At 42.1% G+C, this 16,623-nt stretch overlaps 1 protein-coding gene across 1 annotated transcript; it reads left to right on the top strand.

Annotated features, from left to right (window-relative positions):
• The first annotated feature begins 278 nt into the window (after nt 1-278).
• rhov (ras homolog family member V) lies at nt 279-3,400 on the top strand. The gene is made up of 3 exons (XM_071538673.1): nt 279-600; nt 1,105-1,163; nt 1,487-3,400. Exons 1-3 carry the CDS (start codon nt 393-395, stop codon nt 1,931-1,933), a joined length of 714 nt encoding a protein of 237 aa, XP_071394774.1. The 5' UTR covers nt 279-392; the 3' UTR covers nt 1,934-3,400.
• Nucleotides 3,401-16,623: the final 13,223 nt, after the last annotated feature.

The following is a 16,623-nucleotide window of genomic DNA, read 5'->3' as shown; positions in this document are numbered from 1 at the left end:
ATAAAACAGTCATCTGGGGCAGGTTAGAGTGACCACATTTCAAGGGAAAAGCGATTTCCTCAAATAAAGTAGTGCAATAAAGTATCACATTATATGAGTGTGCGTCATTTTGGCAACGCAGATCAATTTCAGCGGTTGACAACCATCTGTAGGAGCCAGGAAGCGTTCACACCGTTTGTCCCAGTGGGGGTGGCTATGCAAATCACAACCTGTCTGAGCGGAAAGTTGCCAAAGCTTAAAGCCAAAACCCGCATGTCGCCTGTCGTCATTCAGAGGAGAGTCAGCACAGGTGATGTGAGCACGGCAGCAGCCCATCTATCCAGTCTCACACATACAGGTCAGACAAGAGGAGGGGAAGGCCAGAGTTTTAGGAGGTTAATGTGCGTCTCGACATGCCACCTCACATGGAGTACAGTTTCTACCACGAGTCCCGAGTGCCCTCCGCCTGCGGGCTGACCCAGGAGGATGAGCTGGAGCCCGGGGCCATCAGCTGCATGCTGGTCGGGGACGGAGCCGTCGGGAAGACCAGCATGATTGTCAGCTACACATCCAACGGATACCCGACGGAGTATAAACAGACGGGCTTTGACGTCTTCTCCGGTGAGTGAAAATACACTTATGAGGGGATGTATTGGAGAGTAAACCAACGTAAACTAATTTTTATTTTATTTTTTATTTGTGGATTGGGTTTTAATCACAACTTTAGGCTGAGATATGTTTTTAGAAATAGAAATTTATAGTGTATATGATAGTAGCCTAAGTAATATCAAACTGTAAATTATAGGAACACATGATCTTTTGAAAGAAAAAAAGAAAAAATCAATGCATTAATGCTGGTGGATTTGCCTTATAATGATCTATTTGTAGAGGACATTGTTTACCCACCTTTTTATCAACTATAATCACTGCCTACAAGTCTGTACAGCCATACAATCTATAGTTATATAAGTTTGAATACTCTGAAAAAATTTGAATGTTACAACTTCATAGTTAGATTTTATCACTGTGAACGCTTACTGGTAGTTGCCAGTAGAAGTCTATCATTTGAAACAGGGCTAAACTTTTTACTCACTGTCTGACTCTTATATCTGTGGTTTCCAACAGGTCAGGTCCAAGTAGAAGGAGCTCCTGTCAAAGTTCAACTGCTGGACACTGCTGGACAGGTAAGAATATCTGGACTATTTTATCCGAAGATACACCATTTCAACAACGATGTGATTTTACAAGTTCTTGTTTTGTCTGTAGCCTATTATGTGTTTTGAACCCAAAATTCACGACTGTTTTATTCATTCTGTGAAATGATTGATAATTTATGTTGAACAGAATAGTTATTGTTGCAATCAACAATGACTTGAATGTGATTGAATGCTCAGACAGTTTCTTTCACTCACTCCTTGCTCTTGGTCCTTGATGTCTCCAGATTCCCACACTACACACAGTTTCAGTATGACTAACCGGTGCTTTCTCTCTTCATGTTGCGTTTCAGGAAGAATTTGATGAGTTCCGGTCGCTGTCCTACGCCCACACGGACGTCTTCCTCCTGTGCTTCAGCGTGGTAAACCCCACCTCATTTCACAACATCATTAAGAAGTGGGTTCCAGAGATCCGGGCCTGCAACCCCTCCGCACCCATCGTCCTTGTGGGGACTCAGTCGGACCTCTTGCTGGACGTTAACGTCCTGATCAACCTGGACCGCTCCAAGGTGAAGCCGGTCCTCAGCTCCCGGGCCCGGAGCATGGCGGAGAAGATCAGGGCCACGGACTATGTCGAGTGTTCCTCTCTCACCCAGAAGAACCTGAAGGAGGCGTTCGACGCGGCCATCTTTGCCGCCATCAAGCACAAAGCCCGCAAGGCCAAGAAGAGGAGGTCCTCCGACAGGCGCACCAAAGCTTTCTCCAGGTGCAGCTGGAAGAAGTTCTTCTGCTTCGTCTGAACTCACTGAACTGACAAACTGACCCTGTGGGTTGTGGACAGAGCTTATTATTATTTATTGAACCCATCATTTGCTTTCATTTGATGTCACAGCCCCCATCTGTGGCAGTTTAGCATCCTTCCTAGTAAGTGTTCGGCTTAATTGTGTCCGGGATGCAAAATGGCGCAAGGGAAAGCAACATATGGAGGCAGCAGAGTGGATTCTGGGGAATTCTCTCTCAGCCTGGGTCTGGTTTGAGAACTCATCAGATAGATTGAGGATTACATTATATTCACATGCCTGTTTGCTTCATGTCAACAGAGAAAACAAAGTCCTCATATCGAAAATGAAAGTATGCATCTGCTCTTATGTATAGGCATCAGTGGCAAGCCTGTGGAGAGGAAAGGGCACTGAACTGAGGCTTTGTAGAAGAAACTATATCAAACCAAGGACATGCTGAACGCCCAGCCAGAGAGGGAAGAGACTCACAGTCATGTAAATGCTGTGGATTTGCATGACCTGGATCACTACCCACTGCAGCCTTTGCTGTGTGTGAGTGAGTGAGAGACAGAAAGAGAAAGAGGGCTGTGTTTGCCAAAGACAGAGAGTGGGTTGAGCAGAAAAGGCGTTAGCCATATCTCCATTGTAGTCTTTGCTCCCTGGCTACACCGGCCCATTTATATGCAGCAGTCGGAGGCTGAAGTCGCAGTGCGAGGTGCCAAATTCTTACCTGTGTGTGAAAGCTCCCCTGGCCGGTGTGTATATAGGGGTTGTTATTATCTGGTCTTTGACTCAATCAATCAACTGACAACATTAACACTCCTGACATTTTGCTTTAACAGTAATTTTATCAACTGACGGCATTCATGAAAAAGCAGCACGGCAGGGTGATAAGGTTGTGACAAATCAGAAACAAATGTATTCCCTCGGTCTGATTAATCCTCTGATAGCCGCAAGAACCGTTTGTAAACCCCCTTGCCTGAGGTGAACGGGTGCAGGACAGCGGTAACCTTTGCCTTTTCACTCCTGTCTCTCGACAATCTGCATCTGTAAAAGCAAGCACTGCTGGAGTCTGGATTTCCACCCTGGTGAGCCTCCCACGACCACCATCAGCCTGACACATGGCTTTTTTATCCAGCAGCCCCTCTTTGTTTATATGCTCAATACACTCCTCCCTATCTCCTCAATAACCTGCTGCTTCATAGGCCATGGTGTGTACAGTTAGAGGACGCTATATAGCCTCTGCTTCAATGTGAGCATACACTTGTAATAGCCTCAGTGTCACATTTGTGCAGTACAATGTCGTATTCCCTGCTACAGTGTAATTACATTTGCTGAACAAACCAAGTGGCCAGAACCAGGGCTTGGCTTTACTATGCTTCTTGTGGAAGTCGGCTTAATGTATAAGCTATTCTGTTTGTTAAAAAACAGTTTATTTGTCATGTTTTTATTGGTTGAAATATTAAAAAGACACAGATTTTCAATGCATTGGTGTACTCAACTGACTATTTTTATGAAATTTTCTATCATTGTCACTAATCTCAAGATTACCATCTTCTGCTCTGACTTATGTGTCTTTTTTACATGTTGGACTGATGTGATGCAAATAAATGAAGTGAAAAGCACAGGGGTTATCTGGGTTATTTGTATTATTAGACCCACAACAATTTATGCAATGTTATGTCTGTGCAATTCACAACCAACCCCACTTAACAAGTCTGATAGCTGCTTTAAATTCAGGGGGAAGAGTTTTAAAAGTCAGTAAAAGCAGAAGAACGTCGAGCATTGTTCTCTGCAGGGAGTCTGAGTAATCTGCATGGCCACTCCAGGTACTTTTCCTGAACCGTCCCTCTGTCCAAGGGTATGATAAGTGAGCCCCAGGACTCCAGCTGTGCTTGGGATGACCAATTCTAATGGAATCCACATGACCGCTGATGGAGAATGGCAGTGCCATGCTGTGACTGATGGCTGCGTCTGATTGTGCCTTTCAGAGGAGTCTGGAAAGACGGGAGGACTGTGTTTTAAAGGAGTGTGATTGAGTCAAATTCGCTGATTGAGAATAAACAGTGGCGGTGTGCTGTTTTATCACAACAATGGGGTCGGCACATTGTTTATGAAGCCTGACAACATTCGGCTGATTGACAATGAAAACTCAAATGCAAAAAGGCCTCCAACACTCGCTTTTAAAGTACAAATAATTTCCTGAGTTGGGGGACAAATGAACAGCAGACAGTGGATTCTTTGTATGGAAGAGTGAGTGCAAATGACATGAGGGAGAGAGGGGTGAGGGGTGGTGGTGTGTGGGTGTGTGTCTGGGGTGGGGGTGTATAAAACGCTTCTGGACGTGACAGCTCAAGTCTGCATTTGTTCAGAGTGCATGAGTCACAGATGAGCGAGGCAGGATCAAAAACACACTCACTCCAATACATCACAACACAACACCGCAATCTGTTTGCCATTAGTCAGTGTGCGCCGTCCATCTTGCGCAACACGCATTAATGTGTCAGAGCTCTATTTGAACGCCGGTTATCTATGGGGGGAAAGCAGGCTGTCCGACTGCTACACCCGATGACCTATGGTGAGGTCACAGGCACAGACATTTTGTCATCCGACACCGCTGACACAAGTGGACCCATGATGCACTTTGCACCGACCCCCAGGGCAAATGGTCAGACCAGTCAGTGATCGAGCAAAATCAAAAAGACATCCAAAGCAGCATTTTGTCAAGGAATTATCAGGAGCTAAGAAAACAACGCTGTTTTTAGACTGATGAAAAGACATTTTTGACGTTATCCATTGGGTTTTGAAAGTGTTTCATAAACTCAAGAGGTCAGAGAATTTTCTCAACCCACAGAGAACCATGTAATCTTTCAATTAAAGTTAAACCATGAAAAACACCAAAATTAACAATGACGATATGTTATTATTATCCTCAAGTCCTCAGTCATTCAAAGTGTCAGGAAAGAGTTGAAGGAAAACCATTAATAGTGATCGCTGTTCATCAAAAGCTTTATCATGTTGCCATTGTTCTATTAGCATAACACTGAGAATTGACCTGTTTAAACTGTGTGTGTGTGTGTGTGTGTGTTGTATAAAGGATCTTGTGGTTGGTGTGAGGGCAGGTGATGGTCAGCAGCACTGAGGTTATTAACCTCTTGAATGTTTGCAGCTCTGGGTCAAGAAGGCCGTGAGACTCCTTGAGAGGCACACTTGGATGTCACATCTTATTTATGGCTCCTTTCCACTGACACAGTCTGTCAGTTGATCATTCAAAAAAAACCAACAACTCTGAGATGCTCAACAAAATCACTTTTTCCACTTTGATACAAAATGATATTCTATGACTCACTTGAATGCATGCAGTCACACGCACGCACACACACACACACAGCTGTACAGTCTTAGAACAGGTACACTCATTGAGCAATCGTGAGGGCCATGTTGGACAGGTTTTAGGTTCCCAGGAGTCGGTACAGTGAGGTGTTCCTTCTCCTCCTCCTCTCCTCTCTCTTCTCACGGTTAGTCATCCCTTTATTCCTCTCATCTCCACAAGGAGGGTTGTTCCTCCTTCCAGGATCCCCTGCTCTTAGCGAGCCTGTCAGGCGTAGTCAAGCAGCTCTTCCTCTGGCTCTGGGCCAGTTTCACTCTCTCTCTCTGGGTTTCAGTGTAGTCAAAGATTGGCAAGGAGGCCTGGGAATCAGCAGGTGCACTGACAGGTCTGGCTGGCCGACGATCGAGCCCATTGGCTCACCGGTGCCTGTTCCCTGGTCATCTAAATTGGCAGTTGAAGCAGTTATGCCTCGGGGAAGACTTGGCACTACTCACATTGTGCCGCTCTCACACAGACAAAAACAGTGGTTGTTGTGATTTTTCTCCCCTCTAATGGCTGGTCATGTGGTTGTGAATCTGAGACAGGTGTGTGTCATCTTGATTGGGTGAGAAAAACTATAGTTGAGGACAAGCTGTGGTGTTGCATGACCAAACATGACAGGATGCATTTTGTTTTTGTCATTTATAGACTAGCAACATATGTTATATTTTTACCTTATACAGTTGAAATGCAGGTTATCGCTATTAAACCTCTTGGACTAGAGGACCACAATGGAAATAAGTCTTGGACTTTCTTGTGTTTTATCCTTGATTGTTTTTTAACCAGGTGCATTACATTATATTGTATGTATGTAACTTGTTTTAAAATGATCAAATGAATCAAATCAAATCAAATGTATGAATTTAGTCATGGTTTCATTCTGTTATCATTCTGTTTACCTCAAGGCTTCAAACACGGTCTAAAATAGCCAAAATGTCAGTCTTGCCTACTGTGCAAGTCTGTTGATGAAAAACTAATTGTTTCTGTTGAAACATAAACTGTCAGTTTCAGGTGTAGAGCAAAGCGTGCTCCCAGTTGTTGACTGTGACTGTGCCTGCAGGCAACAACGATTACTTCTGTCCCACAGTCAACTGCTTTAATGTCTCTCCATTAATCTGTTGGGTCTTTTGGGCTTGTCATTGATGTGGTTGAATTATGTTTTTAAACTGTATTCAGGCAGATTGAAACATACGCAAACAAACTCAACAACAGTGACTAATCATAATAGATCACTCATTTTGCATAATGATACTTTAATTTCATGTCCATGGGTTTGTAATACACCAGCGCCATTCAAGGCATTATCAGATACAGGCCTATTTGGCGAAGCTCTTTCTATGTTGTCAGTTTGGACTTTTATCTTAAGCTTCAGTCATCAAGAGGGAAATAATGACTTCAGAGTGACCATCAGTGATCGCACATGATCAAAGTGGTGCAGACCTGAAATACACGCAGCCCCAGAGACAAGAGAGCTGAAGAGGACATTTAGCACTCAGGGACCAATGAGGTGATTAGCACTTCAAACAGCCCATCGGAGGTCTCATTACATTACTGACGGCCCATAGAGACCCGGGACACTATCAGCCCTCCACAGCTCAGGACAGAGCGTGAAGTAGGAAGACTGGTGCGTAGTGTATGCTGTTTTCATGTGCTTTGATTGACCTGCGTCACCACACAGAAATATGACACCTCATCCATTGAGTCTTCAATCATATTGTGAAAATTATGGGTCATCTCCTGAAGAAAAAAATTATTCAGAGACTCTAAGAACATATTTGCTAAAACACCTACTCATAAATTGCTGTGATGTCTTGCAGTGAATTGTTCTAAACAGTCTAAAACAGTCTAGACAAAGTCTTCTTGAATTTCTATTTTTAATTTTTATGTATGTAATTTTTATGTACTTATACTATTTATACTCATATATCACTTTGCTTATATAATACATCAAAAAGAGGCGTATGGCCTAATTTCTAGGCTAGTTTTACATTTTTTATATACTATTTTCTTGTGCTGTGCTATGCTAAAGTCAAATTCGTTGTATGTGCAAACTTGCTTGGCAAATAAAAATGTCTGATTCTGATTGTGATTGTGATTGTGATTGTGATTGTGATTTAAATTGAGCCATACTCTGGCTTCAGAATCACAGTTCTTTTCAAAATATGATTTTACAGATCAGGTTTACAGTTGTACCCCTCACCTTTAGGAGACAGTATCCACTCCCCCCCCCCCCCCCCATCAAGACTGTGAAGTGATGGTTATCTCACTAAAGGTGTCACAATCTTATCAACATACACTCAATCCTTCGTTCCCATCCCCTTGAAGATCACCAGTAAATGACCATGTTATCTTTCCAGAATAGAGAGTAGCAGTGATCTGTGTCAGGTCTTAACACCTTGCTTGTGGTTTGAATAAAAAGAGTCAATGGCTACCTGATGTGAGAAGCCTAGGAAGAGCGAGAAAGTGTGTGTGTGTGTGTGTGTGTGTGTGTGTGTGGTGGTTTGGGGGGGTTGGGATGACACAACACACAGTCAACTAGCCATCACCATCAAGTGTGAGATACACATTGGTTGTGGATTAAAACAGAGACGCCCAAAGGAGCGTCTTGGCTTTTTGTGCTAATGTTGTGACAAAAAGCCGAAAGCACGTTTCCTTTCCTGATCCCGTCCTTTGTGAGCATATCGTACAAGGCAGAATCCATTTTCACCGCATGACTTCAGGAATGTTGACAAGATTGACATGGTAGTCTCATTTTCCACCGTTATCCACAACACACTACTCCTACTACTACTACTACAGTGGGATGCTGAGAGTGATTTTGATTCTGACTGCCTATTTTAACACTTTATCTCATCAAGACCGTGGAATTTGTACCAGATGTACACAGACAACAGCTAAATTTAGAAAAATGAAGAAAAAAGAGAGAATAGGGAAAGCTATTTTAGTAGAATAAGATTAAAGAGAATATGAAATATCAAAATATATCAGATAAATTCAGTGTTTTCAGGTAAGGCTGAGGGTGTGCAGGCTGTTTTGGCCCAGGGCAAGTATTTCATTCTCTTCTCTACTGTCTGGAAGAGATATAGGCTATAATATGAAGTGTACAGTAAAAAACAGTAAAGATGGAGCACCAAGCAGTATTGATTTGGTTTGTAAACAGAAAAACTGCATCTGAATCAGTAAGCTGGAGAAGAGATGGGAAGACAAGCCAAGAGCCGTTCTATGGCAGAGTGTTTTCAGGATTCACTGTTTTGAAAAGTGACAGTTAAACATGTTTATGAGGGAATAGTAGGTATCATTTGCATATGGGAAGTGTGTGTTTTGATTGGCCGTGAGTTTGTACACGGGGTGTGACCACGTCTGGGAATCAAGGGGGTGTGATGTTCTCACACTGGCGTTTCGGGGATAAGGAGGGGAGGGAGGCAGGGGGTGTTGTGACATCCACACAACACACAGGGTGGCAGTGGAGCAAGTGAAGGCATGATGCAACTAGACACAACCCCCATTGTCCCATGTACCCTGTCCTGCACACACACACACACACACACACACACACATACGCACGTATGTGTAAACACACACAAACGAAAGATATGAGATATGAGAATAGGAATATGAGTGTGGATGAGGAGCATTAAATCACACACCCAAACGCACACACAGGTAAAAGGTACACTACTACCAATACAAACTACTAGTCAAATGTTTGGACACACCTGATTGAATGTTTTTCATTATCTTAAAGCCATTTTGATCTAAAGGCTTATGCTTAAATGCTTGCATTTTGTTTCTCAGACAAATATAAATAGTGAAGTTGATGCCTACGTGTGAATTTCTTTCCAAAGCCTTTGCCTTTCCATCAAGGCAAAGGGCGGCTACTTTAAAGAATCTAAAATATAAGATAGTTTTGTTTGTTTTTGGTCACTGTACAATTCCATTTGTGTTATTTCATAGTTTTGATGTCTTTACTATTATTCTAAAATAGTAAAAATAAAGAAAAATGCATGTGTCCAAACTTTTGACTGGTAATGTGTATATACTGTACATACACACTTAACCAACAGTTGGATGGGTAGACATCAATTACAGACAGTGTGTTCACCCATGATGTAGTGTAATGGGTTAATAACAATAGATATTGTGTGTTTTGGTCAAATTTTGCGATAAAGAAAGTGATCTAGGTGTGTTAGGACTTGTTCTGTAGAGAGTGACTGGTTACTGTCCGGTTACTCACAGCACAGTGGATTACTCACTCTGTCTGTGTCACCACCAAGGGGAGGCATCTTTATCAGGTAAAAAAAAAAAGAGATTCTGTTGAAATCCTCATGAGAAAAAACCTTCACTATAGGGATTCACATATTGGTTCATAATCAGGACCAAACCTGTCACAGTGTCAGGAACCAGAGAACCAAGTCTGTGATATCAGACTGATCTGGAGCTGCTCCATTGACAATGAATGGGGGACTGTCTTTGTGAATACAGTACACTGATCTAAACTTTTATATTAGTACAAACACTTCTACACCCCTCCCGTACAGCCTGTATATCCTTATTCCCAGAAAATCATGTCCTCTTCCATCTTTTCCTGTTCATATGAAACTACAAATTTGGCAGTGGGACAAACACTCCTTTCTTGTTTCTGGCTATAGGAGACAGCAGTGGATATGTATGAATACAGAACAAATTAGTCCTGGGGCACAGAAAGGATGAAATAGAATAGAATAGAATAGAATAGAATAGAATAGAATAGAATAGAATAGAATAGAATAGAATAGAATAGAATATATATGCATCTACACATACATCTGTTTTTTTCCCCCCAAGGGTGTTAAAAGACTCTAACAAGCAAACAACTCAAATAAAGGAGGTACAGTCACTCTTCTATAAACATGTTGTCCACGTTGTGACACAGACCAAACAGTGTTAATGTATGTCATGTCAACAGTAGTGATGTTTAGCAGGCATGATGACCATTGTTTAAACTCAGGAGCACAAAAACAGCCTTCAGCTATGGAGGAAAGCTGAAGAAGACACAGGAGAGCAGCAGTCCAGTTAGATCAAAACACAGCAGAGTTCTTCAAGCGGACCAACCCCGACTTCGGTTGATACTCTTATCAGTAACGCTCATTTACTTTTAGGTTGAGAAATCCTCGTATTTGAATGCACAGCTGTTCACGTACAAGGTCTGTATTCCAATGAGGTACTCGGGTCTTCCAGGACGGGGTGGATGCGTCATGTGTTGATGGCGTAACAGAAACTGGCTGTGGAGCACCCCAGGCTTCAAGGCAGTGACACAGCCTGCAGGGCAAACAACCTTTTCCAAACTCAGGTTATTTTCCACAGTGTGCGGCCTTCTTTGATAACACCAATTAAATCTAAGATGACAAAATGTAATCAAGTGATATAATGTCACTGTCAGGTGAAAACCTTGTATTTCCAAAATGTCACCTTTTCATACATGTTTGACATTATCCAATGGGTTTTGAAAGGGTTCCATAATTTTCTCAACCCATAGAGGATCTTGCAATCCTTCAACTGAAGTTAAAACATGAAATCACCAAAATTGGAGTTAGGAGGTTTTCACATGCGTACAGCAGTAAGTTATGAGTTTGTATTCCTTGCGCTCAACAACATAACAGAGCAGATCTGTCTGTCATCTTGAAACAGGGTTCTCTGCGTCATCAGAGTCAAAGTGACTCTGATGAAGACACAGTAGTGTTGAAACGTTAGTCGACACTACTGTGTCTTCATCAGAGTCAAAGTGGCTCTGATGAAGACACAGTAGTGTCAAAACATTAGTCTGTTTGCACAATTAAAGGCTGTGAATCTATCAGTGTGCTCCAGTCCCTTTTGTTTTCTGGAAGCTGTCTGTCATCTTCTCTGTATTGTCAACAATGAGGAGATTTACGACAGATTCTGTCTCTCCAATAAATGAAAGGTTACAGTGCACATGTCACCTCCACATCTTTTGTCTTTATTGTGACCATATCCAAATTGTCAGTCGCTCATTCTCTATTGTCTGCTAAAATGTGATGTCACTTTGCGTGTGTAGCTCATGCCATTGGTATGTGGTAACCATGTGGGTATTTTCTGAACAGATGACATAGTATGTTTGAAATCCACATCTCTGCAACAGCTGATTACAGAACTAGCATTCTTCTCCTCGACATTCCTAACTGTACATGCCTAACTATTGTCAGGCATCATGGAAACAGCCCTATCATTACATCAGTAATTGTCTGAGGGGAGGTTTTGGTGTCGGTATGCTCAAGTGATGCTCAAGATAAGATACAAAAGCAGAATTCACAAACGAGTTAAAGATGAAAACCAAATTTTAGACAAAGCATTGTAGCCTGCAACTTAAAAAGTCATTAACAAAAGCAAGTTGATGGATTGTTTTTATGTTTGCATTTATGATCTGCTTGTTCAGTATGATTTATTGTAAATAAATCAAACTAAACTGACACTCCATGAATATAAACATAAAGGCCCCTGTGCTAAAGTCACATTCTCTTGTTAATTACCTTTTCAATGTAGTTTTATACAAACCGCGTCATTCATGACTCAATCATTGGTGGTTAACCAACACAGACATGGCGGCACCACAGTGATGAAGAAACTGTGGGACTTTCATTACAATATATGACTGATATGGGAATGGGAATAGAGCTGTGCACGAGGAACACTATATCTCACACATACACACACACACACACACACATACACACACACAGGCACAATCAAATCACTTATATCCACAACAATCAAATGAGATTCAGTTATATGAGCAGCGCAGATGCGGTCAGAAGAGTTCAATCTGCCGGTTCAAACCTGCCTTAACACACACACACACACACACAGACATTTGCATTACTCCTGCCAATAGCACAACTCTTTTCCTGAGACTGCAACAGAGAAAGCGGATGTGTGTTAGCAGGTGGCGCTCCTGTCAGCGCTCCTGACAGACCAGTCCAGCAGGCTTCTCTCTCTTATCTCCTGCCAGCCGGTCGGACTTGAAGTTCGTCTCACTAACCTCACATCTACCAGGTGACGCTGGAAGGGCGTGGCTCCCACTCAGGCTTGGAGTAGAGTCGTTTTTTTTTTTTCTTTTCATTATGCTGTAATAATTTGCATTTAAACAGACTGGTGCATCAGGAGCAGATTGGAAACCACAGAGGGAGGGAGGGAGGGAGGGAGGGAGCTAGGGGGCTTATGAGCCTTACCTATGGTTGAACAGGATTATCACCTAATATTTATCATCAGAAGTTTCACTGAGGACAGGCAGGGTCCTTAAGGTGATAAAGACTTGGGTAAATATATTTCGACAACCTCCGCATTGACATCAACACTGACGGCAGCACTGGGACTTCCTGCCCAGGGAGGAAACTGGTCTCTGAGCAAATAAGAACAAATCTCCCCCAAAGAAAAAACTAATCAATCACACTGGTCCCAGCCATCCCAAGCAACATAATATCAGTGCCTTAAATTATGGGGTTGATGGATTCATAAATAGTAAAGTCTTTGAATATCTATGAATATACCAACAGGAATTTGTTTAGATTCCCCCCAAAGTCCTTGTCAAACAAATAAACTTGAAGCCATTCATCAGCATGGTATCCATTATTCCATAGCCATCGGAAATTAGTATTGCAGAAGCATTGAGCCATATATTCAAAGCACCCGTTGTCTATTTTTGGGACAACAGATAAAATAAACATGCAGGAACACACCCAGTTCTGGTTGCGGGACACTGGGCAGCAGTTGCATTATTTGAATAGAGAGGAAGTGTTTGGGTGAAGGTTCACCCAGGGAAATGTGTGTGTGTGTGATGTAAGTGCGGTTTGCTTTTGCAGCTCAAAGACCCTCAGTCTTAATATGGAGACTATCAAAAGAGATTACAGTAGGATTACAGATGATACATGTACAGTTTTTTGGAGCAGTGATGGTTCACTGCGAAAACGTCCATCTTCCAAGTCATTTAGTCTCATATTCCGCTTTCAAATCTTATTTTTCTTAAATCAAGAGAAAGATTCTGCCAATGAGGTGAGATAACTCCACTTGCTTCCAATGCAGCTTCACTTGTTTCAGGAATTTTCTGTCACTATCCTGAAACAAGTCACAATAAGGCAGATCACTGCGCTCAAGAAAATGACACTTGATTCTACTAAATTCTTGAAACGACTTGTATTGGAAACAAGTGAAATGATCTCAACCCACTGGCAGATTTTTTCACTTATTTTAAGAAAATTATGATTTTAGGACTCAATAATAGACTAAATGACTTGTTAATATGGAGATTTTTTGCAGTTTTTGGTTATGAATTTTGGTTTTGGTTTCACATTGATCAATGTTTTGCCTTTTATGAACCATGTGTCCCACTTTCTCCCATGATGAGCTGTCGCAGTACAATGTACCTTCAGTCAGTGGCTCACATAAAGAGCTTTCTAAATGCTCCTTTGTGTCAAGACCGGTTCTACAATGCCTCCCACCATGCCAGGCTTATCCCCAACCAGCTAGGAGGCAAGATGAGTTCTTCTTATCTGCACTTTTGTTATCTGTACCTAATCTGAACATAATCTGCACTGTAGAACCCTGGCTAGTGAGGAGGAGGCTGAGCACTGTTCACAGTTAACAGTTTCTGTTATCTGTAAATTTGCAAATCTGTGAACATCAGTGTGTAATTGTAACATGTTAGTAGGTGAATAGACAATCTACAGACATATTTTGTTGTTTTCACCGTTTTTATTAATTTCTGTAATCTTAATTTATCAACCAGATGTTAAAACTGTTCTGATGTGGATATTTTATTGTCTTAAAAGTGATAAATCTTAACAGTTTCCCTATAGTTTGCAGTTGCGGCAATATTCTTGTTGCCGCAACTCTATGAAAATAGAGAAAACAATAATGCACAGAATAAAAAGAAACATGTTGTGGTTGGAGAGATGATTCTGCAAGCCCTCCTGCAGTTTTAGTGAGTAGGAGGGGCAACTGTAATCCCCAAGGTAAGCTCTGATGACAGAGAGAGAGAGAGAGAGCGCTGACTGGTTACCTCCCTCTGACGGTATCAGTGAGGCAGGTAGGGAGTTTTTGAGATTCAAATCCAAACTGGCATCCGGTTACACCTGGACCAGCAGGTAGAGTGGATAAACTGACACATTTCAAACAATGCTATGAGGCTTTCTTCCCTCAGCACCTGTCAGCCAGGAACACAATACAAGAGCAACAAAAAGACACAATCAACAAATAGAGCGTAGCATCACTGCATTGTATGACAGCGTTTTATTCTCTGCCAACTGACAAGCCTCTGTACATCAGAGTTGTCTGGTATTATATCTCTATATCATTCTCAGTATATATTTACTGTTATAATCATTTTGTATGACCTCTCCCTGTACCTCAGAGAGTGTTACATGGATACGTGACTTCATCCGCTACCACCAGAGTGTTGCTCTGCTTATCTCACAGCCTGTGAATGTGACACGCTCAGGTCAGAGAGAGGGAACGTCTATCATGATTGGGCCTGTGTGGTGTGTGTAACTGGGTGTGTGTGTGTGTGTGTGTGTGCACTGCAGGTGGTAAGGGGGCAACTCCCCGGCTCAGTGGGGTTCCAAGCCTTCCTTTCCCACTGAAGCCTGAGGTTCTCGCACCCAAAACACCATCCGCCACAGGCCTGATTTACAGTACTTAGACCTACTCTTTTTCATAAAACAAATAGAACTACATAAACTTTAAGAAACACTCATATAATGAAAGGTAATGCAAGAGGAGTTCATTCATTTTTACAGGACGTTTACTACAAAGTAAGTCCAAAGCATCCACAGACCCTAATGAAGCGAACCGCATTGCTAGTTAATGTGCAATTCGAACCCTTATTACAAAGAGGGGTAATTATCAACATTGCAGAACCAATCCTTTCCTCTGGCATGAGAAAGCCCCTGTGTCTCTGCCCCGCCAAACCCCTCCACTCCTTCTGATTTACGCTCAGGGGGGCTTGCTGCTTTATGAGGCCCGCTCAGAAGCCCTGAGGTGTGGGCCGGTCACTCCCAGGTTTTCTTCTCTGGCCCTGGTTCCTGGCTGTTTCACACCTCCAGGAGGGGCCATTATCCTGTCAGAGGGCCACTCTTCACAGCGGTGTAACGCTTCGCCCCGTGAAAATCACACCCTTCTGCTTGTTTTGTTGGCCTGCGGAGCACGGGGTTCACACACAGGCCCGACCGGGAGCTACAGATGGTCATCGGGAAATTAGAATGGACGGAAACTATAGGGCTTGAGGGGAAACACCGACCAGAGGGAAGAAACTCATCTCTTCATAGATTGGTTACAGGGCAATTTGAAAAGGGATGCCTTCCTTTCTTAGGACAAATTATTAAATGCACCCTCCTTGTTTACCATCATCTCCACTTAGAATAGGGTGGGGTGTTCCTGAAAAGACAAACTTTGCTCAGAAATGGGACTTCTCCCCTCTAACTTTCTGGTGAGGGATTGCCCTTCACTTCTTTGCTTAGGTGCCTGTTCTCCAAAATGTCCATGCATGGTCTTGGCATTGATTGTGGATTAAAAAAACACAAAAGGTTGCTATCAGGCCCCGTGTTTGTATAGCTTCTAAGAACTTGAGAATTAATCTGGGACCAGTTTCACATCTTGCATCATAGTTTTTATAGTGCTTGTATACTTAACAATAGGAGTAAACCTTAAAGTTTAATGAGAAACTAGTGTTAGATCATCATTTATATTCTGAAACACTTTATATGAACACTGATCAGAAATCCCACACCAGTAGTCCTATGATGATGCCTTATCAATAGGGCTACTCCTGTGCAACAAACCTAATTTGGAAACTGATCCAGCATGCTTCCATTACTCTGTCATCTCTGATGTTACTTTGAATAACATCTCTGAAAGCAAGCCTTGTAAATCAGTCGTCCCCAACAAACAAACAACAAAGTGAAAGACCTTTTCAAACAAACCACAGGTAAACCTGACTAACTGCCTCAGCGAAGAGATCAGGGTAAATATAGTTGAGGAAGTGAGTGGAATTGAGGAAGGTGTGGATGTTATTCTCAAAAACACTTTGAGCAAAGATTGAGCTTCTTTTCTAAAGTTTTCTGCCTTTTGAAGGTAATGGGTCAATATTCTATTAGTGGAATGTACTGCATATAATAAATAAACGTCCACTGGCCAGTTACTATAGAGAGATTAAATTAAAAAAGCAATTATGCCTAATTATGCCTTATGGTTAATAATTAGAGTACCAATTGTGAGAGAAACATTTTGGGTAAGCACTTTACATCTAAATTATGTAGTCAAACCTCCACAGCTGCAGTCTTTATTAATTTCTACC

Source organism: Centroberyx affinis, unplaced genomic scaffold, assembly GCF_046629955.1.
Source record: "Centroberyx affinis isolate AG114_WGS23_722 - 3 ecotype Tasmania unplaced genomic scaffold, CSIRO-AGI_Caff_v1 ptg003326l_1, whole genome shotgun sequence".
NCBI classification, from domain to species: domain Eukaryota; kingdom Metazoa; phylum Chordata; class Actinopteri; order Beryciformes; family Berycidae; genus Centroberyx; species Centroberyx affinis.
The sequence above is the reverse complement of the archived record's forward strand: the minus strand, read 5'-3'. Positions and strand labels throughout refer to the sequence as shown.

Coding starts and splice junctions, on each gene's coding strand:
- rhov (XM_071538673.1), top strand. CDS start 393: ATGCCACCTCACATGGAGTACAGTTTCTACCACGAGTCCCGAGTGCCC. Junction 601..1,104: donor GGGCTTTGACGTCTTCTCCG/GTGAGTGAAAAT, acceptor GGTTTCCAACAG/GTCAGGTCCAAGTAGAAGGA. Junction 1,164..1,486: donor TGCTGGACACTGCTGGACAG/GTAAGAATATCT, acceptor GTTGCGTTTCAG/GAAGAATTTGATGAGTTCCG.